Source organism: Aulonocara sp. 'chitande type north' Nkhata Bay, linkage group LG4 (assembly GCF_057382095.1).
Source record: "Aulonocara sp. 'chitande type north' Nkhata Bay isolate Kocher_YH1m ecotype deep benthic linkage group LG4, A_spYH_male_GT1.1, whole genome shotgun sequence".
In the NCBI taxonomy this organism is placed as follows: domain Eukaryota; kingdom Metazoa; phylum Chordata; class Actinopteri; order Cichliformes; family Cichlidae; genus Aulonocara; species Aulonocara sp. 'chitande type north' Nkhata Bay.
Genome location: NC_141347.1, coordinates 33,029,333 through 33,049,318, shown reverse-complemented (window position 1 = coordinate 33,049,318; position 19,986 = coordinate 33,029,333). Strand labels below are relative to the sequence as shown.

Sequence of the window (19,986 nt, the reverse complement as noted above, 5' to 3'; positions counted from 1 at the left end):
ACTTAAACTAATAACTCACCAAAACCCTCGTGATATTTTCTGTATAAGACAGTCATCATTGATTTAATGCTTTAATTACCGAATGCTTCTTTGTGATTATTGCTTTCCCAATTGGTGTTAAAGTTAATTTCCTTAATGTATTAAAATACAAGGTTAAGGTTTTCAGAATATCTAATTATAACTCTTTTATATGCTAATATATGCAGCAAGGCTGTCAAAAAACCTTATTGCATCATGTTTATTTGAATGAACCACACGTCATTTTTTGCACAGTGCAAGCATGGAAGGGAAACCGAATTTATTAATTTATTATTCATGACCACAGAAAACACCAAAACAAACTTTTTCTGCAATGTTCCATCTTAGAAGAAGCTGTAAAAGGGTTGACAGCCACACTATTACTTATTATTCTCAATGAAAGGTAAAGGGTCACATGATAACACCCATATATATTCTTCTGCTGATTAATTAGGAGGGGCTTGAGCCTATTCCAGCTGTCAGAGGTTGAAAGATGGGTTACACCATGGGCAGATTTCCAGCTGATTTTAAAGGTACTTTTCGTAATGAGCGCAATGAATTTGTAATACAATATTTTCACCACCAGGGGAGAGAATTTTACCATGTGGGTTCATTAATTTGTTTTCTTTTTTCACCCCTTTAGTCTTACTTCCATTACCTGCAGATGCTTAGTGTTCAACTGGGATGTTATTGAAAATTTTCCTGGTTAAATTAAGTTTAAACAAATAAAGATTTTTTTCTCACTGCACTGTCTTGTGCTACAAAGAATTCATGTTCAGTTATATCAACTTTAGCGTAGTACAGAAATCATGTTTTGGATATGAAGTCACAGCAGCAGTTTCCTCACATTTTGTTGACGGTTGTAATCTCTTTGGAGAAAAAGGAAATGTCCATTTTATGCAATTGTTTTGCATGACTAGTAAAATTAATTTTTGGAAAACGCCAGCTGACACAGACAGGAAATGCGCGAGTAAGAAACACAAGGAAGCAAACTGGGGAATCACCGCTGATGGCATTTGTGTCCATGTAGTTCGTGTACTAACCGCTTGGCTATCAGCTCCCCAAGTAGTGATTTGGTAAACTTATTATGTTTGTCTATACATTTAACCATTTTTATTCCATATGAATGAATTTGGCTGTTAATAACTTGGATACTGAAAAACTTATGAGCCTAGAAAGGCACTAATAGATCCATATTGAGATGGAGGCAGATAGACGGAGATAGAGAGGGAGAGGGGAAGATGAAGTGAAGCTAAGCCGGGCTCCGAGGGCCGGCCAGTGATTAAGGGATGGGAGGGATGAACACCAGCCACTGAGGGACTAGTGTCTATCTGTGCGAGTCCATGTGAAAGCGGGGCTGAGGAAAAAGCTCAGAAACAAGAACCCACTGTCACGGTATCTTAGCAACCGTCTCAGTCTCCCAGGTGACAGGGACTGACATCATTTCCTGTTGGTTAGTGTGTACACACAGTGTCCACGTTCTTTGGGGGGTGGGGGGACTGCATAAACTGACATATGTCATTAAACATATGTGAGAGACTGAAAAGTTCAGGTGCGTCATTCTCCCTTTTCTCTCAGCGCCCGTGCCACCACGAGGTGCACAACAGGCCCGTGTTTGTCGATGTACAGGACTTAACTCACATGCAATAGAACTGATGCGAAAGCAGACTGTGGGCATATATGTGGAGTCCGTGCCATGTGCGCATGCGGCCAGCCTGTTTGTACGTTATGCCAAGGGAAACATGGCCAACTGATGCCATCTGGTAGGACTACTTGGCACGAGGAGACTCTCTATGGTTCCACAACATATTGGAGTAGTTAAAATTAACACTGTGACACTATTTGGCAGAAAAAGACACCGAACTATCTATTACTGTGTTTATTTCAGTCTCACTCTCTCCCACCTTAAGAGTCCAAGCGGCGTTCACACGGGGGTGGTGGTAGGAGTGCGGACTCATCAACAACAAAACCTCTTTGTAGTCACAAACAACTTTGTCTTATACGATGTTTACCTTTATTTCATCTCATAAAACAACATGATCAATAATTAAAAAAAATCTTAATTTAAAAAAACAAAACAAAAAAACACAGGTTTCCATTTCAATGATAAAACTTAGTATAATTTCTAGAAGCATGATAGCTTGTTCTATCCTGTGTGTAGTATGGGGGATTAGCGTGCTGATGGTTTGAACATTTACATGAAAAACTAATGCTCACATTGTGTGCCCCTAATTAACTTCAGCGACTCAGTCCTGTAATTTAAAAAAATAAAAAATAAAAAAAAAATGTTTATGACTTGTTTCCTAATTACGTTGAACATTTGTAGGATTAAAGCGACAGAGCAGACATATGTGTCGAAACTGAAAAATGGCTGCCCAGATTCAAATCGAAAGCCCAGTTCCATCAGATAAGATCCATGAGGACTTCATCCTCCATCATGCTCGAGACCTGTGGCATCCCGGGCTGCGGGACGGCTCCTCTCTGAGCTCCAGACATCATCATCTGACCTGGGATGGGAAGAAAGGATAAGACAGTTTCTGGAAACGCTTTAAAAATCGAAGCGGAGAGAAAAAGTTAAGAGTTTAAAGCAGGATAGTGAGAACTAATATGCTGCGGCACTGCATTTGTTCTCCTTTTTACAGAGACCTACTTTAGAGACACTTTGTTTGAGATAAGTAAACATCAAGGTACTTACTACTGTGTACAGTGAGCTAAAATGTTTATGCGCTGCAATAAAATGTATTGGCTCAGACATGCAGGATTTCGAAGCCAAGTGCTTCCGTTTTATTTTTTCTCAAAGTAAAACATGAACAACAAACCACAGGCAATCGCAGACAAAGATTATGTATATGGAGCCATTTCTATCATCAGGGAAATCTTTGACACCCCCATCCACGTGCACTGCCTGATGGCACTGACAGTGTTCAGACTGGGACGACTGCACAGCGGCTGTGTTTTCTGTTGCAAGCGTAGCTTTGTTTTTGTTTGTTTTTCTGATTACTTTCAGTACGTGCATATCAAACCACAAAGCAAACCAGTGACTAAAATCAATCCATACTCTCAGAGGGTGTAACAAGTGTTGGATTTCAGTACTTTTTTTTTTTTCAGTACTCTTAAAAAAGAAAAGCCACGTCTACTCTGCACTTTTTCAAACGCAACACATTTAATTTATTTACTCCCTATAGAAAGTAATTTGTTACCCCAAACACTAGATTACGATAGTGTTTTGTGTAATTTCGAGTCAATAATAAAGCACTAAACCTCTACAGTAAATTACAAATTCATAAAAACACGAATACTTCTGTCAAAAAAAAAAAAAAAAAAAAAAAAAAAAGTCATTTATATTGTTATTTATTAGGCAAATAATAAACTGAATTCACGAGCCGGCACACTACACTTCTCTGAGATAGAAAACTAATAATTTTTTAAAAAAAAATTTCTGCTTTTTGTAGGTCAGTAAAATTGCAAATTCATGAATACAAACAATAATTCTGTTTGGGCAATTAAAAAAAATAATGGATTAACCATTGTAGAAACATAAATGATATTGGTAATTACCAATATTGTTCATTTAGGGCAGCCGTTAGGGCTGTTCGATATAACGATATATATCGGCTGATGATATGAAAATGTCTATCGTTTCATATTATGCTATCGTTTGTTTTGTGGTGTCATAAAATAAACTGTTTACGGCAATATTTTTCCATAGTTTTGATGGTTACTGTAGAATTCCTTTAAGTTCTCTCTTTCTCTTATACTTAATATAGCCACACTACAGACGGACAAGCCACTGTTTTCAAGCGTTGGCGTTAGCAACAATGACGGTAAAATCATCGCGTGGCTCTGCCGTCCACTTGTTTATTTTCCACATAGACCTTTCACAATAAAGCTGAAGATTCTGTCCTGATTTTTCAAAATAAACTGAATCACGTGAAATACTATGCAGAACGTTTACGGACGAGAAGCTAAAAAGAGCCGCCAGGTGCTAAAAAATAAACCTTAGAACAGCCTTTTCCCCGCAGCATGCCGTGTAATAAATACTCAAAGAAAATTGCGGCCGTTTCAACTTATGTAACACCCGACTCCAGGTACACGCCGCCCAGCTGAAAATACTTCACGCGAGTCGAGTTGCCTGAGATTCACAAAATGTTAAATTTTTGTGATATATATCGTTGTCGGGACGATAAATGTCTTATATCGGGATATGATATTTTGGTCATATCGCACAGCCCTACCAGCTGTGGCATAAACATTACACTGCATGGAAGACAATGGACATATCCCTATAAAGCATGATCCAAAAAGCCTGTTCATCTCACAGCTTCACATCATAAAAGGAACATTTCAGAAGCAGAACATTTAATCTCTACTGGGTCTTTTATTTTTAAAAATGGCCAGATTCTCCATGTTGCGGCTCAGACTTTCTGCCCTCCTCATCAACCTTTTGAGTCACGCCACTTCCTACCAAAATTTAACATCGTTTTACCTCTGCCAAGAAGATTATGTAATTAACTTTCTGGAGTCTATCCAGATGTTTTTCCGGGTATCTTGTGAAGTATTCTATTACCAGACATGATATAATTGGACATCTCTAGTCTTATTTTCACAAAAACACATCAAATTGCATTAAGAAAAATGAAGCACACGTTCATCCTGTTTGAACTTCTATCATAAAAACATATCATATGAACTAACGTGGACCCAGAAATCCTTCTGGTTCCATGGGCTCAGCTCATGCGTGGCATTGAGGGAATTTTCAGGCTCAGCAGAGGCTGACTGCTCTTGTTTTTTTAAGCAATGAAAACATTTAAAGTTTGAAATCAATAGATTAATGCACCAGAACATTTCAATCAATGTGCACAAAAATAAAATGTCACGAATCAAAATTTGCCCAGTACACACAAACACACACTTGAATGAAATCTTCAACTTTAACAAGTCCATGAACTTTTGTTAGATACAGATGGCTGCTTTGGTGGCTTTAAAATTTGCTTTGAAAATAAAAGTCTGCAGAAATATCTTTAATGGAATAAAACAAGAATTGCTAACTTGTTGTCAGTTTCTAGAAATGTGACCTTTAAAAGTTATTATTTTCTTTAGATGTCAAGCTTAATATCCTTCAATGAGCACATTTCCTGACCCGTATTCTAAATGCCTACTTGAGTCAAATATTAGTGAACTCTTTCCATCTCTCTGTGGGATGCTTGCTGACCTGTCATGGGTTGCCTCCACTGGCTCTGCATTTGAGCCCCACTTCCTGGGGCCTGGTGGACCATCTGTTGTCCCAAACCTTGGTGAGACATCATGCTTGGCATGTGAGACACCCCACCCTGCTGCAAGGACAGAGACACACAACAGTTTCAGAATCAAGCATTTACTACAAGGTAATTCATTCGAACAGCTGACTGGTGCACTCTTACTGGCTGCTGTTGGCTGAGAAGGAGACTGCGAAGCTGTGGATTGGCTCCTGGATTTGTGAGGCGAAGGATGGGACCCTGGGGCGGGGCTTGTCCGCTAGTCGGAACTTGATTAGGTGGAGCGCCACTGACGGGCGGCTGTTGATTGGTTGGTCCGGCAGCTCTCATTGTCATCTGAAGGAACGCCACACAGTTTAAGAGTTAAGCCTAAATATTAATTAGAGTAATCACAAACACTGCTATTTTTGAAAGCAATGCTACAGTTAATAGCAGCTGCAGTGGTGTGACAAATTAGAATTCAACATTGTCACATACAAAAAAAAAGCAGTGTTTGTGCAGGCTCACTGAGCACTCACTTGGTTCAAGTGAAGAAAAAGAAAAGTTAAACTTGACCTGCACTTATCTTATTTTTCCATTTTTAGAATAAGTTCTGGCTCTCCAAATTACTGGGTGGATGACCCATAATCTCAGTTTACACACTTGGGGTACCTTAAATATGATCCCCAGCCAACTACAAATACAAGGAGTTATTGGAGTCTGATATTGGCGACTACAGTCTAAAAACCTTCAGATGACAATAAAAGATCAATTTCATTAAATTACACAAACATATGCATGCATGTCATCAGTTTAATGTATTATTTAGCATCAAGGGCATGCGGTCTCAGACGTACTCAACAGGAACTTAAAACATCAGCACACATGCTGTGACAGGAAATTAGCAAGCAGCTGAAAAATGAAGCAATTATGGAATGTGCAGTTCCTCTAGTGGCCACATGAGGCTGGCTCCAAAGGTTGTTAAGATACAAAGAAACAGCACTAAAACCAGCCTTGCTTAGCATGAATAGCATGAATCACTCCTGGCTCAGAAAAACTGACAAAGCTAAAAATTAGGCCTCAAATTTGAGTCTAAAACCAACAGGTGACGTCAACCTCAATTTTTATTTTTTATTTTTTTAAATATAGTCCATGTAAATTAGCTACACACCAGGCTGATGCTGAGCAATTGGTTGAGAGAAATAGCTATCAACATTTTCACACATAAATGTAAGAGAAATCATAAAAGAATCAGGTTGGGGGAAATTCCACAGTCGTCACAATGTAGGAAAAAGTCCTCTGCAGAGATTCACTCTACTGGATATACTCCATGTGGTTTAAGTGAGGGAGCCTCATTGCATTTTTGAATTCTCATGTACTGTATGAGCAAAATTATTTGGTCACACCTCTTAATCTTTGAATTTGAGAGTTTTCACTGGAAAGGGAAAGCATTTAGGAGCTATAGTAATTCAGCCACAAAGTCCCAGACAAGATTACAATGTGTTGTGTAGGTGGCCAAGGACGTTTGTCCATGTAGTGTATGTTGGATAATGTTGCAGCACGTGTGAAAAAGGTTGAATACAAGATTCCTGACACCGTCAAACAAACGAATGTTTCTTGATTTTCAGGACAAGAGATGCAATTGTAAGGTAGCTTTGAATGAAGACACAAGGAGCTTATTATACTATATATTGTATTATAATTGATGTAGCTCAGTAAGACCTACAACTGAATTCTAATATTATAATTATAAGCCCTTGTGAACAACGTAAATACATGTTGGTTAAGTTGAGAGCTACTTTGGGTCTCACCATGTTGTTCTGTCTCTGTTGCTCCTCCATCATAGAGACCTGACTAACAGGGGGCATGCCCACCACCACAGACTGGTCAGATCAGAAGAAGGAGGGAGGGGGAGTGGAGAAGAGTGGTGGAAGTGTGAGGAAAAAAAAAAGAAAAAAAAAGAAAAAACAGTGGAGGAAAGAGTTAGCAGCAACGCATGCAGAAATCCCAGGCAGTTCAGGTGTCAACATCAGGCAGTGCAGGAGGAATCTGATGAGGGAAAACGGGCAGACGAGCCAGCACAAAGAGGGTTCATTTATTTACCTGCTGCTGGACATTGCCGTGGGAAACTGGAATAGGACCTGGGGCTCTGTTGATGAAGTTCTGGTTGGGGGGGACCTGATTGGGCTGCATAGGTCCTGCTGCACTGTTTAACTGCTGAATAACCAGAGAAAGCAAGAAACTGCGGTTATTATAACATTTAACCATCTTTAACTGGTCTCCACTCCAACACTGCTCCATCTCTTTAGTATATGACTTGAATGACACCACTGTATTTCACACATCTCACACACACACACACACACACACACACACACACACACACACACACATAAAAAAATCCACACACACACACACACACACACACACATAAAAAAATCCAACAAAAATCCAGAAAGAAAAAACTACTAATCCAAAAAAAAAAAAAACAAAAAAAAAACCCCCACCCACACAGAGTGGGCACAAACTCTGGATTGGTCACTTAAAAGAACCAGGCCATATTTTGATGGTTCAGGAACTGAACATTAGCACAGTGACAGATCCCAGTTACGCCTGTATAGGAAGTCCAAGTCTATTATCCTAGTACGAACTGCGAGAAACTTATTTAAATTTGTGACAGGGAGACATGTCCAGGTGACTACCCTGCATCCTCTGGTAACACACTTCAACTGAGTAGCCCTGTTAGTTGAATACAGTTACCAGTCCACCGGTTAACGGCAGCTCACCCCTTGATGATATGTACACTTTATGCATTGCTAGGCTTCTACTTTGGTGGCCTAGAACCTGTTAGAACCATTTAAAAAAAGATGTAACAATACTTTATAAACAGGTTTAAACCCTTATGGTTTCATGAAAAATCCAAAAAGCGAGTCCACAGTTTAGCTTTATAGCTTCTACAAACTCCTACTTCCCTTTCTCCCTCCTCTTGGGAAAGCCCAGACATGTCTGCAACATCCAACCATGACTCATACAGCCTGTCTGCAGTTACATCACTCAGCAGCAGTACAGAAAAATAATTTTATTCACTGATTACATTTATCATAATATAACTTGATTGTAACCAAATTATTATTTGCATAATATATAGATTTGCATATATAGTTTTCTTGAAGTCTGTGTTACTTTAACAACAGTAAGGCTTTTATCTGTGATCCTTGGGTGGAGAGGGGTCTCTTTTAGAAAACTGACAAAGTTTAGATAATTTAATAAGAATGAAATCCATGGCAGACAGAATCTGTTTGCTGCATCTGAGAATCGTTGATTAATTTCTTGCAGCAGCACTCATAACCTTAAATGCAGATTTAACAGCATTACAAGCAGACGCTCAGGTAATTTCTGAGGAAAGCAAATCATGGCAGACATAATCTGTCAGCTACGAATGCAAATCACTGGTGAGTTTCCTCTCCCACAGCCACTAATTCAAACCTGCAATTTTGCACTGCGGTTCAGATCGTTTAAAAGTTATTTAGCCCGGATCCTCCAGAAACAAAGTCTCTTGGCCCTCTCCTAACCCAGTCCTCCACAAGCTGGCTATGTGACAACAACCAGCACTCCACAGCGCTACTGTATCACTGGATCTAGACTGGATTCTGACTTAGAGATGTAGCTTTGCAAATTGTACTAACCACAATTATTACTGCTAAGACACAACATCAGTGCCGTGAACCTAACCTATCTTACAACGGTCCCAGCTCTAACTTCCTGTAAGTGTGTGAACAACCCAAATCGTTCTACACAATGATGAGGAGACAACTTCAAATGGATCAATGCTGCTATCAGCACATGGCTGTTACAGACCAGTCAATCCTTGTGTTAGTTTTTCTGACACCTCTTGCTTAAAACCAGAAACGTCAGAAAGCTTCTGAGGGTATATTTATTGTGAAAATTGCGCTCAAGTGACCTGTGGCCTTTCTGTTCCATTGAAGGTTTCTGCACTCTCTGAGCTTGCCCTAGGACACCTGTGTTACAGTGTGACAGGTGAACTGCAGCAGTCAGTCCTTCCACCTGTCATCAGCTAGAAAAGAAAAATAAAAACAAATCGTCATTTGTTTTTGTAAGCATTCCACTGCCTAACTGTCAAAACTGCCAAAAATAAATATATAAATATGCTGTTTTGTTATACTTATTGTGCAAATGGAAATGAAAAAAAGTCCAAATTTAAGTGAATGGATCTTGAATTGAAAACTGCTAAATGTTACAAATATTCAAGCGGCTAAAATTGCTTTTTATTCCCAAATGCAAAATCCAATTAACAAACTGAAGATCAAAATCTGATTAGTGCCCAGATGAAAAATAATGCTTCTCTTCTGCTAATAGGAAGAGCACTGTTCAATCTACCATTCTGTCTTGGCTTCCTTTTGATAATCGTGTATATGCATCTCCGATCCTCACCCTAAAAGCAAACCACATCTGTGTATGCACAACGTAAAGGAGAGCTGATCCTCTTTCACCAGCACCGGATATCCACTTTATGTTATGTGTAAACTATGGCTAAATCTTTAAAGTGTGGGATGTCAAATATTATAATGATATCATGAACGTCACACGATCAAAGTGAAACAGTTCTTACTTTACTGAAACAAGTGGATTTAAAGTTAAACGATTTAGCTTATCTTCTTTTTTAAACATTAACACAGGGAGAGTTAAATAGTAGCTACAAAAAATAAACTAGTTTCAACAGTGTTTACCTAAAAGTGTCACATTGAGACAATCCTAAAGCTGCTGTTAAAAGAAGAAAAGAAAAAAAAAATGTAACACACTTGCTGAATCTGTGTGTGATTGTGCCTACTCAAAACGTGGCTGTGCAGATTGGGCAGATTGTGGGTTGCAGCATTCTGGAGAACTGCTCATCCAAACAAAATGAGTGAGTGATTCAAGTCTTTTGTCAGAGGAATATGAAGGCCAAAGTAAACAAAAACAAATAAAAAACCATGGCCAGTTATTTTTGTAAGAGTCAGTTTGAGTGTTGGGCCCTCTTTTTAAGCCAGCTCTTCTTTTTAACACTCCTTCAAAGGCCTGTTTGCAGGTTAATTCTTGGTTCTCGGGTTAAAGCTCGAAGTACATCAGGGTCAAGGTGACAGTTTGGCAAAATTAACTTGGCTTGGGGACTGTTAATGCCAATGGCTCTCTAAAATAAAGCAAACAATCATCTCTCTGTGTGTTTCCCCAACCCCCCCCCCCCCACCCACACACACACACACACACACACACAGTGGCTACAGTCACTCTGGGGGAAACACTAAGAACAGAGAACAACTTTTAGCCAAAATATGAGAACCGCCAAATCCAATCTACCTCAAACTCAACACAGCACTTACTGGGTCCCCAGCAGCACATCCACTGAGACTGACGGGGTTCTGAACGGTTGTCCAGGCACATGAAGAGCAGACAGATTTCTTGATCATTAGTACAACTGTTTTTGCACCACTTTAAGTGAAAGAAAGTTGTGTGTATTTGTGTCTTGATCCATGCTCATCTGTTCATCTGGGTGTAGAGTTTTCAGTGGGAGAAATGTTTCGTCAATCACCCAAGTGACTTCCTCAGGCTACGCCCACACTAGCCCGGGTAGATTTGAAAACTGCGTTTACGTCTGAAAACGCTCCACGTCCACACTAGCATTTTCAGTCGTTTTCACAGAGTTGTGCGTCCACGTTGAAATGGCCCAAAACGCTTACGTTCCAGTGCTGCGCATGCGCAAAAGCGAGTGAGAATTAAAGAATTTGAAGAAAAGCTATCTGGAGCATGTACAAACTGATATTAATCTTTTTTAGAGCAATCAAAACAACTGCTGTATAATGCACTACGCCATCTTTAATTGGTCACATGACTGCATCACATGACTAAAATGTGTCATCGTTTTAGAAAGTCTGCGTTTTCGAGAGCATTTCTAAAACGCCGTCTCAGTGTGGACGGAAGGCCAAAACGGAGAGAAAACGCATTAGTGTGGACGCAGCCTCAGCCAACTGCATGTTTCCCCAAGCTTATAAACAGTACATCTGCATAATGACTGAAACTAGCACCACCAACGAACATGGGCTGTGAGGTCAGGAAAAAAAGAAATGCAAATGGTCATAAGTACCATTCACAGAGAGTTGGGGAATGGTGCTTACTTGTATGTTTTGTCCGGGCTCATACTTTCTAGAGCCTGTTAAAGTGGATTTTGATCTCAGTGAGATCGTGGCTCAAGAGTTGGGAGGTCGCCTTGTAATCGGAAGGTTGCCGGTTCGAGCCCCGGCTTGGACAGTCTCGGTCGTTGTGTCCTTGGGCAAGACACTTCACCCGTTGCCTACTGGTGGTGGTCAGAGGGCCCGGTGGCGCCAGTGTCCGGCAGCCTCGCCTCTGTCAGTGCGCCCCAGGGTGGCTGTGGCTACAATGTAGCTGCCATCACCTGTGTGTGAATGTGTGCGCTTTTCTAGTCCTTAGGGACTAGAAAAGCGCTATACAAATACAGGCCATTTACCATTTACCTGTTTAAATAAAGGATTCATTAAGTAAAGACTCACAAGATATAAAAGAGGAACTCTGAAACCCTGTTAATGTGTTCAGGACTTATGAAGCTTCATGTTAACTTCATCTGAACCTTTTGAGTATTTTATTTTATTTTTATTTTTTTATATAAAATCGCAGAAGAAAGACTTCTTGTTACTTTGGAGTGGTCTGTGTGGCCTATCAAAAAGACAGAAGAAATTAGTCCAGTCATCAATAACATACATATGAGTATGGGCATGTCACGATCGATTTTAATTTATTCCCTTTAAATAAGAACCTATCCAAACAAACAAAAAACCCATCTAGGCCAAATAAATCAATACTGTTTACAGGTTTCGATATTTTTATACTAATGCTATGAAACCATAATCCATATTTACAGAACTTCATATTTGCTATATGTAGTTGATGTTTACTGTGTTAACAATGCTGAAAGAGTGTGAAACCACATATTGACTTTCTTTGTACATGTGTGTGCACAGACGGCAAGCAAAAGCAAACACAGGACGATGATACACCAGCGGAGATTTAACTTCAAGCACCACCAGCTGAGGTGTTTGTTATTTTGGATTTCACAGTTTAAAACAAACTGAAGCCGCCAGCATCGTCTGGCGGGGTGGGGGATATCATATACAATATGCATCTCCAGTTAAACACAGCAACATGAAAAGAGGAAACCTGTTGCTGTTACTAAGAGAGAGTCTGAATAATTCACAAATATAGCACCTGAAATACTGAAGTAAAATGAACTGCAGTCAGTATCATCTGAGTTTTATCTGCAGAGTCCTGCACTTTAAACAGAAATCAGCCAAGACAGACTATTGCAATATGAGACGAGTGGTAGGTGCTTGAAAAGGCAGAATTTGAAACTGGCAGCAGTGCTCCTGAGTTAGCTGTGCTCTGCAGGTGCTGTGGTGTTTTGTGCGATTCTACACTAAGGGAGAGACGAGGAGGAATGAAGGGGGTGTTTCATCCCTCCTCCAAGCACAAATTATTAACCAGACACTGAGGGAGGAAAAAACTGTGATAGAAGATGGGGGGGGACAAACACCCCCCCCCCCCACCTTAACCCATCCATCTTGCTGAGTCTGAAGAAATCACCCTGGGATTGCACTAATGCAGGGTATGTTTTCTGACCAACAAAAGCAGTGCAACAAACAGCTTTAGGTCTTTTGAGGGAACTAACAAAACAGCTGCCTCTTTCTGTTCTACTGCCTCTGATTGATCTCCTGTCTTTAACCCACTAACCTGTGAAATCCTGGATCAAGGTTTAGGAGCTTGCATTGCTTTTAAGGGAAAAATATTTAATTTTGTCTTGCAGTGAACAGAACAAACTGCAATCTTGTTCCTAAAGAATGCCACTCCAGGGGTTTACACAGAGAAACCTTAACTACGGGTCCAAATTGAAATTTTAATTATGTTAAGATTGCTCTACCGCTTCACTATTAGTAATGCAGCACTGAATATGTGATGATACACAAGAGGCAGGAAAAAAAAAAAATCTTCATTATAATTTCATGTCTACTGCCTAATCTAAATGCCCTGATGCTCACACATATACACGACTTCAAGTTACGTATAAGGCTTATGCGCATTCGCGAAGACATAAAATTAGCAGGGTGAGTAAACAAGCGCTATCATCGCTGATGACAGCAGACTGCGTGGAGAAATGTGATCCAACTCGTGTAAAACCGACAGCGGGCTTCATTTTTAAAGAGAGACACACTGCTTCTCTGGCTAGATGCTGCATTGTTTCAGTTACGCTGCACCTCTCCTCCCTGGATGCTACAAACTGGAGTACAACCCTGTGATGGAAAAGACAGCTAATCCAGAGGACACACTTTAAATCGCCCCGTCTCCGGCGATGAAGATGAGCAGAGAGGGAGAGTGAAATTTCCAAGTCATGTGGACAAAGCAGCAGTGTTTGTAACCTGTAATGAACTCTGCCACAGGAACAGGGAACCTTCGCCAGTGAGATTGAAGGCAAGGAGGTGGGAGGGCGGGCTTTGTCTCTAGACCTCCTCATCCCTGTCCATGAAGAGTGACACACACTTTGCCTCCTACAGCACGTCTTATGTAATGCTAACATCTAGACAGCCTGCAAAATTAACACCCCATCTTCTTTGCTTAAAGCTGAATTTCACAAATTTACACTTTTCACATTATACAAAACATAGCACAGCAACTAGTGTGAATGTTTTGGTTTCACCTTGCTGTATAGCAAAATTACATTACCTCTTAAAGGTACCATAAAATAAGACAAGTTTTCATCTTTCATTAGTCTAAAGATTATTTATTTTTATTTTGATTATCAAGGTAAGAAAATGTGGAAAAAATGCTAATCACAGTTTTCAAGAGCTTTAAAATTCCTTCTCCTTTCCTCCTGAAGAAACCTTAAACCTGAGATGATTCACTCTTCTTCTGTACGGGACTGCCTGTATTTTGCACTACAAACCGGTGCCAGAGGTGGGGGTGCAGGTGCTCTAACTATGCTGGTGTATAAAATGCTAAAATCATAGCCTAGTGAGCTGCAATACGTTGGATGAGGGCTGTGGAGCAAATCAAGACCTGATTCAGAAAGAGAAGAACACAATCTAGCAATTTATAAATGTGAATCATCACGTTTCAACTTGAAAGGTCCACAGAAAATGTATTACTCATCTTTTCCTGGTAGTTTAATCATAGACTGCATATGTGCCTCTGCTTCCTGTCATTTCCCAAAAATGAAGCTAAAACCAAAGGAGGCTGCCATCTTTCATTTTTGGATGCCCAGTCCTGATTTAACGCGGAATGCCCAGACTTGACTCCACGCACCCGCCCCCAACATTTTTACAAGCCTCGCTGCTCCAGTGGTGATGGCCTCTGCTGTGACTGAAAGCCACTTACGCAGTGTTGGGAAGGTTACTTTTAAAATGTATTCCACTACAGAATACATGCCCCAAAATGAAGTTTGTAACGCATTCAGTTACGTTACTCAGTGTGAGTAACGTATTCTGAATACTTTGGATTACTTAATATATTGTCATGCTTTTCTACAACTACATGAATGTACTATTGCTGTGTGATTTATTACCATTACTGAAGGTTACTCGCTACCGAGCTAACATTGTTAGGTTAGTTCATAGACTGCTCTTAGAACTATGCATGATTATTTGCAGCTAGCAGGTTGTTAATGCTATCCATCAATTCTAACCGCCTGCAGTCTATGAACTAACCTCAGCTAACGCCAGCAAACAATGTTAGGTCGGTGGCGAGAAGCCTTCAGTAATAGTAATAAATCACACAGCAAAAGTACATTGAAGACACTGAAGTCACACATAGCCCAGGTAGCTAACACAACTAAAACAAGGTAATTGAACTAGGCTAATGGTTAAGTTCTTAATAAAAGAACTTACTTCCAGATGTTTCTTTAGATTGGAGGTCGATTCTTTGACTGCTGGTTCTGTTGTGCTGGCTTCGGGTCCATTGTGTAACTGACGCCACCAAAATTAACAGGACCCTTATATTAGAGCTTTTCATTTCGTGTTTTATTTGGGTTTCGGCAATGCGTGTAATTACCAAAATTTGAGAGGGGATAGCCTCACATATGAAACAGGAAAAGATCGCCCTGCAATCCATTTATTTCAACAAAGTAACTGCATACTACTAGTCAACTGTAACGGTATACAGTTCCTCATACATACAGTATGAGTTCCGTTACTCCCCAACACTGCTTACAACAAGGTAAAGATACTAACCAGCCACAAAGTCACACTGGACTATGCAATATCAAATGTCAACCCTCGAATATTTAGAACACGTACACTTACTGCCTCCTCCCCCTTTACAAGTCTCAAAAAGCAGAAAAACTGCTACACTTAGCAACGGCAATAATGCCTCCAATAGTGGAGGATCTTTTCTTTTAAAATATGAATACAAATTATGAGTTCATACCACCACTGAATCTTATGTGGTAAACATAATTATCCCTGCCACACACACACACACAGTTGTGATATCAGTCAGCAGCTGCACAGTGTCTCCTCCTCCTCTCTGGTGCTGGCAGTTTGATAACTACAGAGGAGCCAGAAAAAAAAAAAAAAAAAAAAGGTTTTAGAAATTCTTTTTTTCTAATTTACTAACTAATCTCAAGATCATGTTGCCTGTCCTCTTTGTTTTCAGACAGTCTCAATAACAAACATGAGAAGTGCTTGATTCCTAAAAATCATCCCAAAAAACACATGTGCAATGTGCTTTTAATGAACAAGAGTGAAATGAAGGTGCAGGAGTTTACAAATTAAAACAAATTAATTTTTTCACTGACGTGAACAGGTGACGCATGCACGTTTAAGTAAGTTAGTTCCACAAGCTTAAGAAACAAAAGCAGCCTGATATCAGACGTAACAAGCACTTCATTGCACTCTGACTGTCGTGTCTGGAGCCAAGCAAACACAACACAACAGAAGAGGAAATTGTGCTTATATATTCACTGGCCAATTTATTAGTTACAACTTGCTAGCGCTGGGTTGGACCCCGTTTTGCCTTCAGAATTGCTTTAATGCTTTGTGGCACAGATTCAACGAGGTGCTTGAAAATTTTCTGAGATTTTGCTGCATATTGACAGCGTCACGGCATCACACAGTTGCTGCAGATTCGTCAGCTGCACATTCGTGATACGAATCTCCCAATCCACCAAATCCCAAAGGGACTCTACGGGATTGATTTCTGCTGACTGGAGGCCATTTAAGCACAGTAAACTGACTGCAATGTTTGCTGGAAGCAGCCATCAGAAGATGGGTGCAGTGTGGTCACAAAAGGATGGACACGGTCAGCAACAGGTATCATCTGGTGTTGCTAAACAACACTAAACTGGCACTGAGAGGTACAAAGTGTGCCAAGAAAATATCCCCTACAACAGTACGCCACCACCACATACCGGAGTGGTTAACACAAGGCAGGATAGAGCCATGCTTTCATCTTATTTTGTGCCAAATTTCAACCCTTCCACACCGACATCAAAGCACAACTTGACTAATTAGAGCAGGCAATGTTTTTCCAGTCTTATATAACTTTGGTTCCCTGCTCTTAGCTGACGGGACTCGGTGTGGTCTTCTGCTGCTGCTGTAGACCACCTGCTTCAAGGTTTTCTCTGTTCTGCCTACAGATAAGCTTATCAGTATGTTACTGTTCCAGTCGTATCAGCTTGAGGCACTCTGCTCATTCTCCTCTCACTTTTGACATCACCAAGGTATTTTCACCTAGTGAACTTCCACTCGCTGGATATTTTCTTTTTCTGACCACTCTCAGAAGTTTCTGAAATACCCTGACCACACCATGTAGTACCAACAATCATGCCACATACAGTCACTTGCATCACCTTTCTTCTTCATTCTGATGCTCTGTTTGAACTTCAGCAGGTTGTCCTGACTGTGCCTACATGCATAAATGCACCGAGTTGTTGCAATGTGGTTGGCTGAATAGACATTTGCATTAACAAGCAGTTGAACATGAGTACCTTATAAATTGGCCGGTGAGTGTCTGTTGACTCAGCAGGGCTAATATTAAATGAGGAAAGTGGATAATTTTCCGTCATTGTTAGAAAAAAAACAACAAAGAAAGGGAAACATTTGAATGTGCTATTTATAGGCTATTATGCAATAGCGTTAGTGGTCTGGCCCACTCAAGATTAAATTGGACTGCTTGTGGCCCGTGAGCTAAAATGTGCTGGGTACACCTGAATTAAACGAAAGCTGGAAAGATTTGGACTATTATTCCTGAAGGCTTTTGTATTCATGGTTTCTGTATTTATGGTCCCATATAAGTGCATTATTTGCCGTCAGATTTAAGCATACCTCCAAACTCCATTTAGACAAAAAACAAAAAAAAACAAAAAACCACACACACTAAATCAATATATGAAATTCAGCTGTTTGGTCTTTGCTTACCATGCTGGTTCAGTTTTGAGTGTTTCTCTCTTAATAATTGATACCCAACAATGGTTTTCCTCTCTGTGACTTTGATTTAATATGAATATTTGATGTTAAAGAGAAATATTTAATATTTGAAACTGAGTTTACAAGAGCTTTAAACTACGAAGAGACTAACAAAGTCAGAGCCAAATTCTGACAACCCTAAAAATACTTGGAAACAAACAAAGGTGTGATAGTTTCATCACACACACACACACACACACACAGCTGAGTGAAGCACTTAATTTAGGGGCAATTAAACCCTTAATATTTGATGTTTTAGCCAGTTATTAATCATTAACGTGAAATAAACAATTAAAAAGCAGTAACTGTGCATTATCCCAGCATTTTGAAATAAACAAACAGCGCCGATTACTGCAGAGGCCATTGTGTTGTGGTTGAAGCAAATTCGACATAAAGAGCTTTTATGCTTCGCACCTATATGTGCCTTCAGTTAAGCAGCGATAATGAGGTGGGAGTGCAACAGTCAGCTAATGTTGCAGGAGGTAATGCCTGTAGTAGAGTGGCTGCTGTGAAGATACCAGGCTCACTAAATGAAATGTCAACAACAATGCAACTTAACGCCTTAAACAATGCACCTCAATTCCCTGTCCAATCTCTAAAATACCTCCTCATTATCACCTGCTTTTGGTCTCCCCGCTGCACATGTTTTCTACCACACTGAATCCTTCTTCCCACAAACTCCACTTCCACTCACCGCTCTGTGCTGCTGGACCTGCTTGTGGCTGGTGATGACCTGCCGGATGCCATTGACGAAGCCACTCTGGTCGTTGGGGATGAGGCCCATGAATATTCTCTTCTTGGATGAGTAAAGCAGCATCAGCACCCGCACTTCACAGGGCGAGGTAGTGTGGGGGAAGTGGACGCAGCCAGCCTGCAGAGGGTCACAGGGCAGATTAAGACCCTGACATGGGACACTGTTGTAATTATGTGATGGGCTCCGGCTTGGGGACATAACCTTCTCCTAAGCTCCTTTGCCCAATCAAACATGCCAGTTTTATAAAGTGAATGCAAATGATATTAATTCACACTGTTCTTTCCCTGGGCTGCAAATCAAATTTAGGCAAAGAGGTAGAGCTCAGCTGGACCGAATGCCATTAATGCCTCCGCTATTTCTCAAAGGTACCAGCAGATTAAAAATAAACCACACTAACAAAAGTCCTATCATTATGCTACCCCTTTGGAAAAGGATCACAACTAAAAGCTTTTTTCTTTTGCTTAAACTGATGACAAATAATGTTGTAAAATGATGTTGAGCTTTAAAAGAAAGAGTGGCCTAGAACCCCCTCTAGAGTCTTCACCATAAAACTGCAACACAGGTTCACGCTCAGTCCATCTACTGGGTAGAGGTGGAACCTGCACGCAATTTGCACTCATGCAAAATAAATTGAGGTATGCTGAATGATGGACAAGAGCGGGTACAAGCAGAGGACACACATTCCAGGTTCAGAGGAAGGCAGAGGGAGCTCGAAAACTTACAAAACCATTGGCCATAATGCGGTACAGGCCTTTCAACGACTCCACGTCTTTGTTCGTGAAGAGAAACTGAACCATCCGAGAGTTTCTAAAAAGGTGACCTAAGGTTGTCTACGGAGAGAGAAGGCGAGATATGCATCATTCATAAAGGCATCCCTGTTGCACATAAACAAAACAAAAGAAAACAGTATAAACACACGGTCTCACCAGCAACTGCTGTGGAATTAGCTGCATAATGAGCTTCTGTGGCCACTGGTCTGTGTTTCTGTTTAGAGACAAACGTGCATAGTCACGGTGTGAACAAAAACATTTCACCACTTTTAACGTCCAGGGTGTCTGATGAGCTACTCACAGATTTTCTCCTGGGTTGACGTGCACCTGACATGGCAGGGATCGCGTCAGCTTGGTGGCCGAATCCATGGATGAGGCTTTAGGTTTCTGCATGGGTTAACATAGAGGGGCGAGTGTGAGACAAAAAGAAGAGGGGAATTTAGAAAATTTTCTTTAAAGAAGTCATCTAGAAGGGCACAGAAAACATTACTTAAAGCTCACAGAAAGCTTATTCCAAGACATTCGTGTGATCTTTCAAACCATGGCCGACTCTCTTAAACCAAAATTGAAATACAGAGTAGGCAGACAGGATTTAGCTAAACTGTGAAAGTTCTTGTGGCTGAGCACATTATGTATTAAGTTTAGTGTGGACACGCAGAACAAAGAAATCAGTAAGAGTGCAGAGAGAA

At 40.4% G+C, this 19,986-nt stretch overlaps 1 protein-coding gene across 6 annotated transcripts in view; it reads right to left on the bottom strand.

Annotated features, from left to right (window-relative positions):
• Window positions 1-283: 283 nt before the first annotated feature.
• med25 (mediator complex subunit 25) overlaps window positions 284-19,986 on the bottom strand; it is a 33,341-nt gene continuing 13,638 nt past the window's right edge. For 2 of the 6 annotated variants that reach the window (XM_086290016.1, XM_086290017.1), the window contains exons 12-20: window positions 19,599-19,684; window positions 19,454-19,511; window positions 19,250-19,357; window positions 18,468-18,644; window positions 7,356-7,469; window positions 7,064-7,135; window positions 5,439-5,609; window positions 5,231-5,351; window positions 284-2,525 (exon numbers count right to left, since the gene is read on the bottom strand). In XM_086290016.1, the coding sequence (XP_086146142.1) occupies window positions 2,422-2,525; window positions 5,231-5,351; window positions 5,439-5,609; window positions 7,064-7,135; window positions 7,356-7,469; window positions 18,468-18,644; window positions 19,250-19,357; window positions 19,454-19,511; window positions 19,599-19,684 (1,011 nt within the window). In that variant the 3' untranslated portion in view covers window positions 284-2,421. The remainder of the gene's footprint in view (window positions 2,526-5,230; window positions 5,352-5,438; window positions 5,610-7,063; window positions 7,136-7,355; window positions 7,470-18,467; window positions 18,645-19,249; window positions 19,358-19,453; window positions 19,512-19,598; window positions 19,685-19,986) is intronic. The other 4 variants (XM_086290019.1, XM_086290022.1, XM_086290021.1 and 1 more) reach the window with 4 other exon arrangements.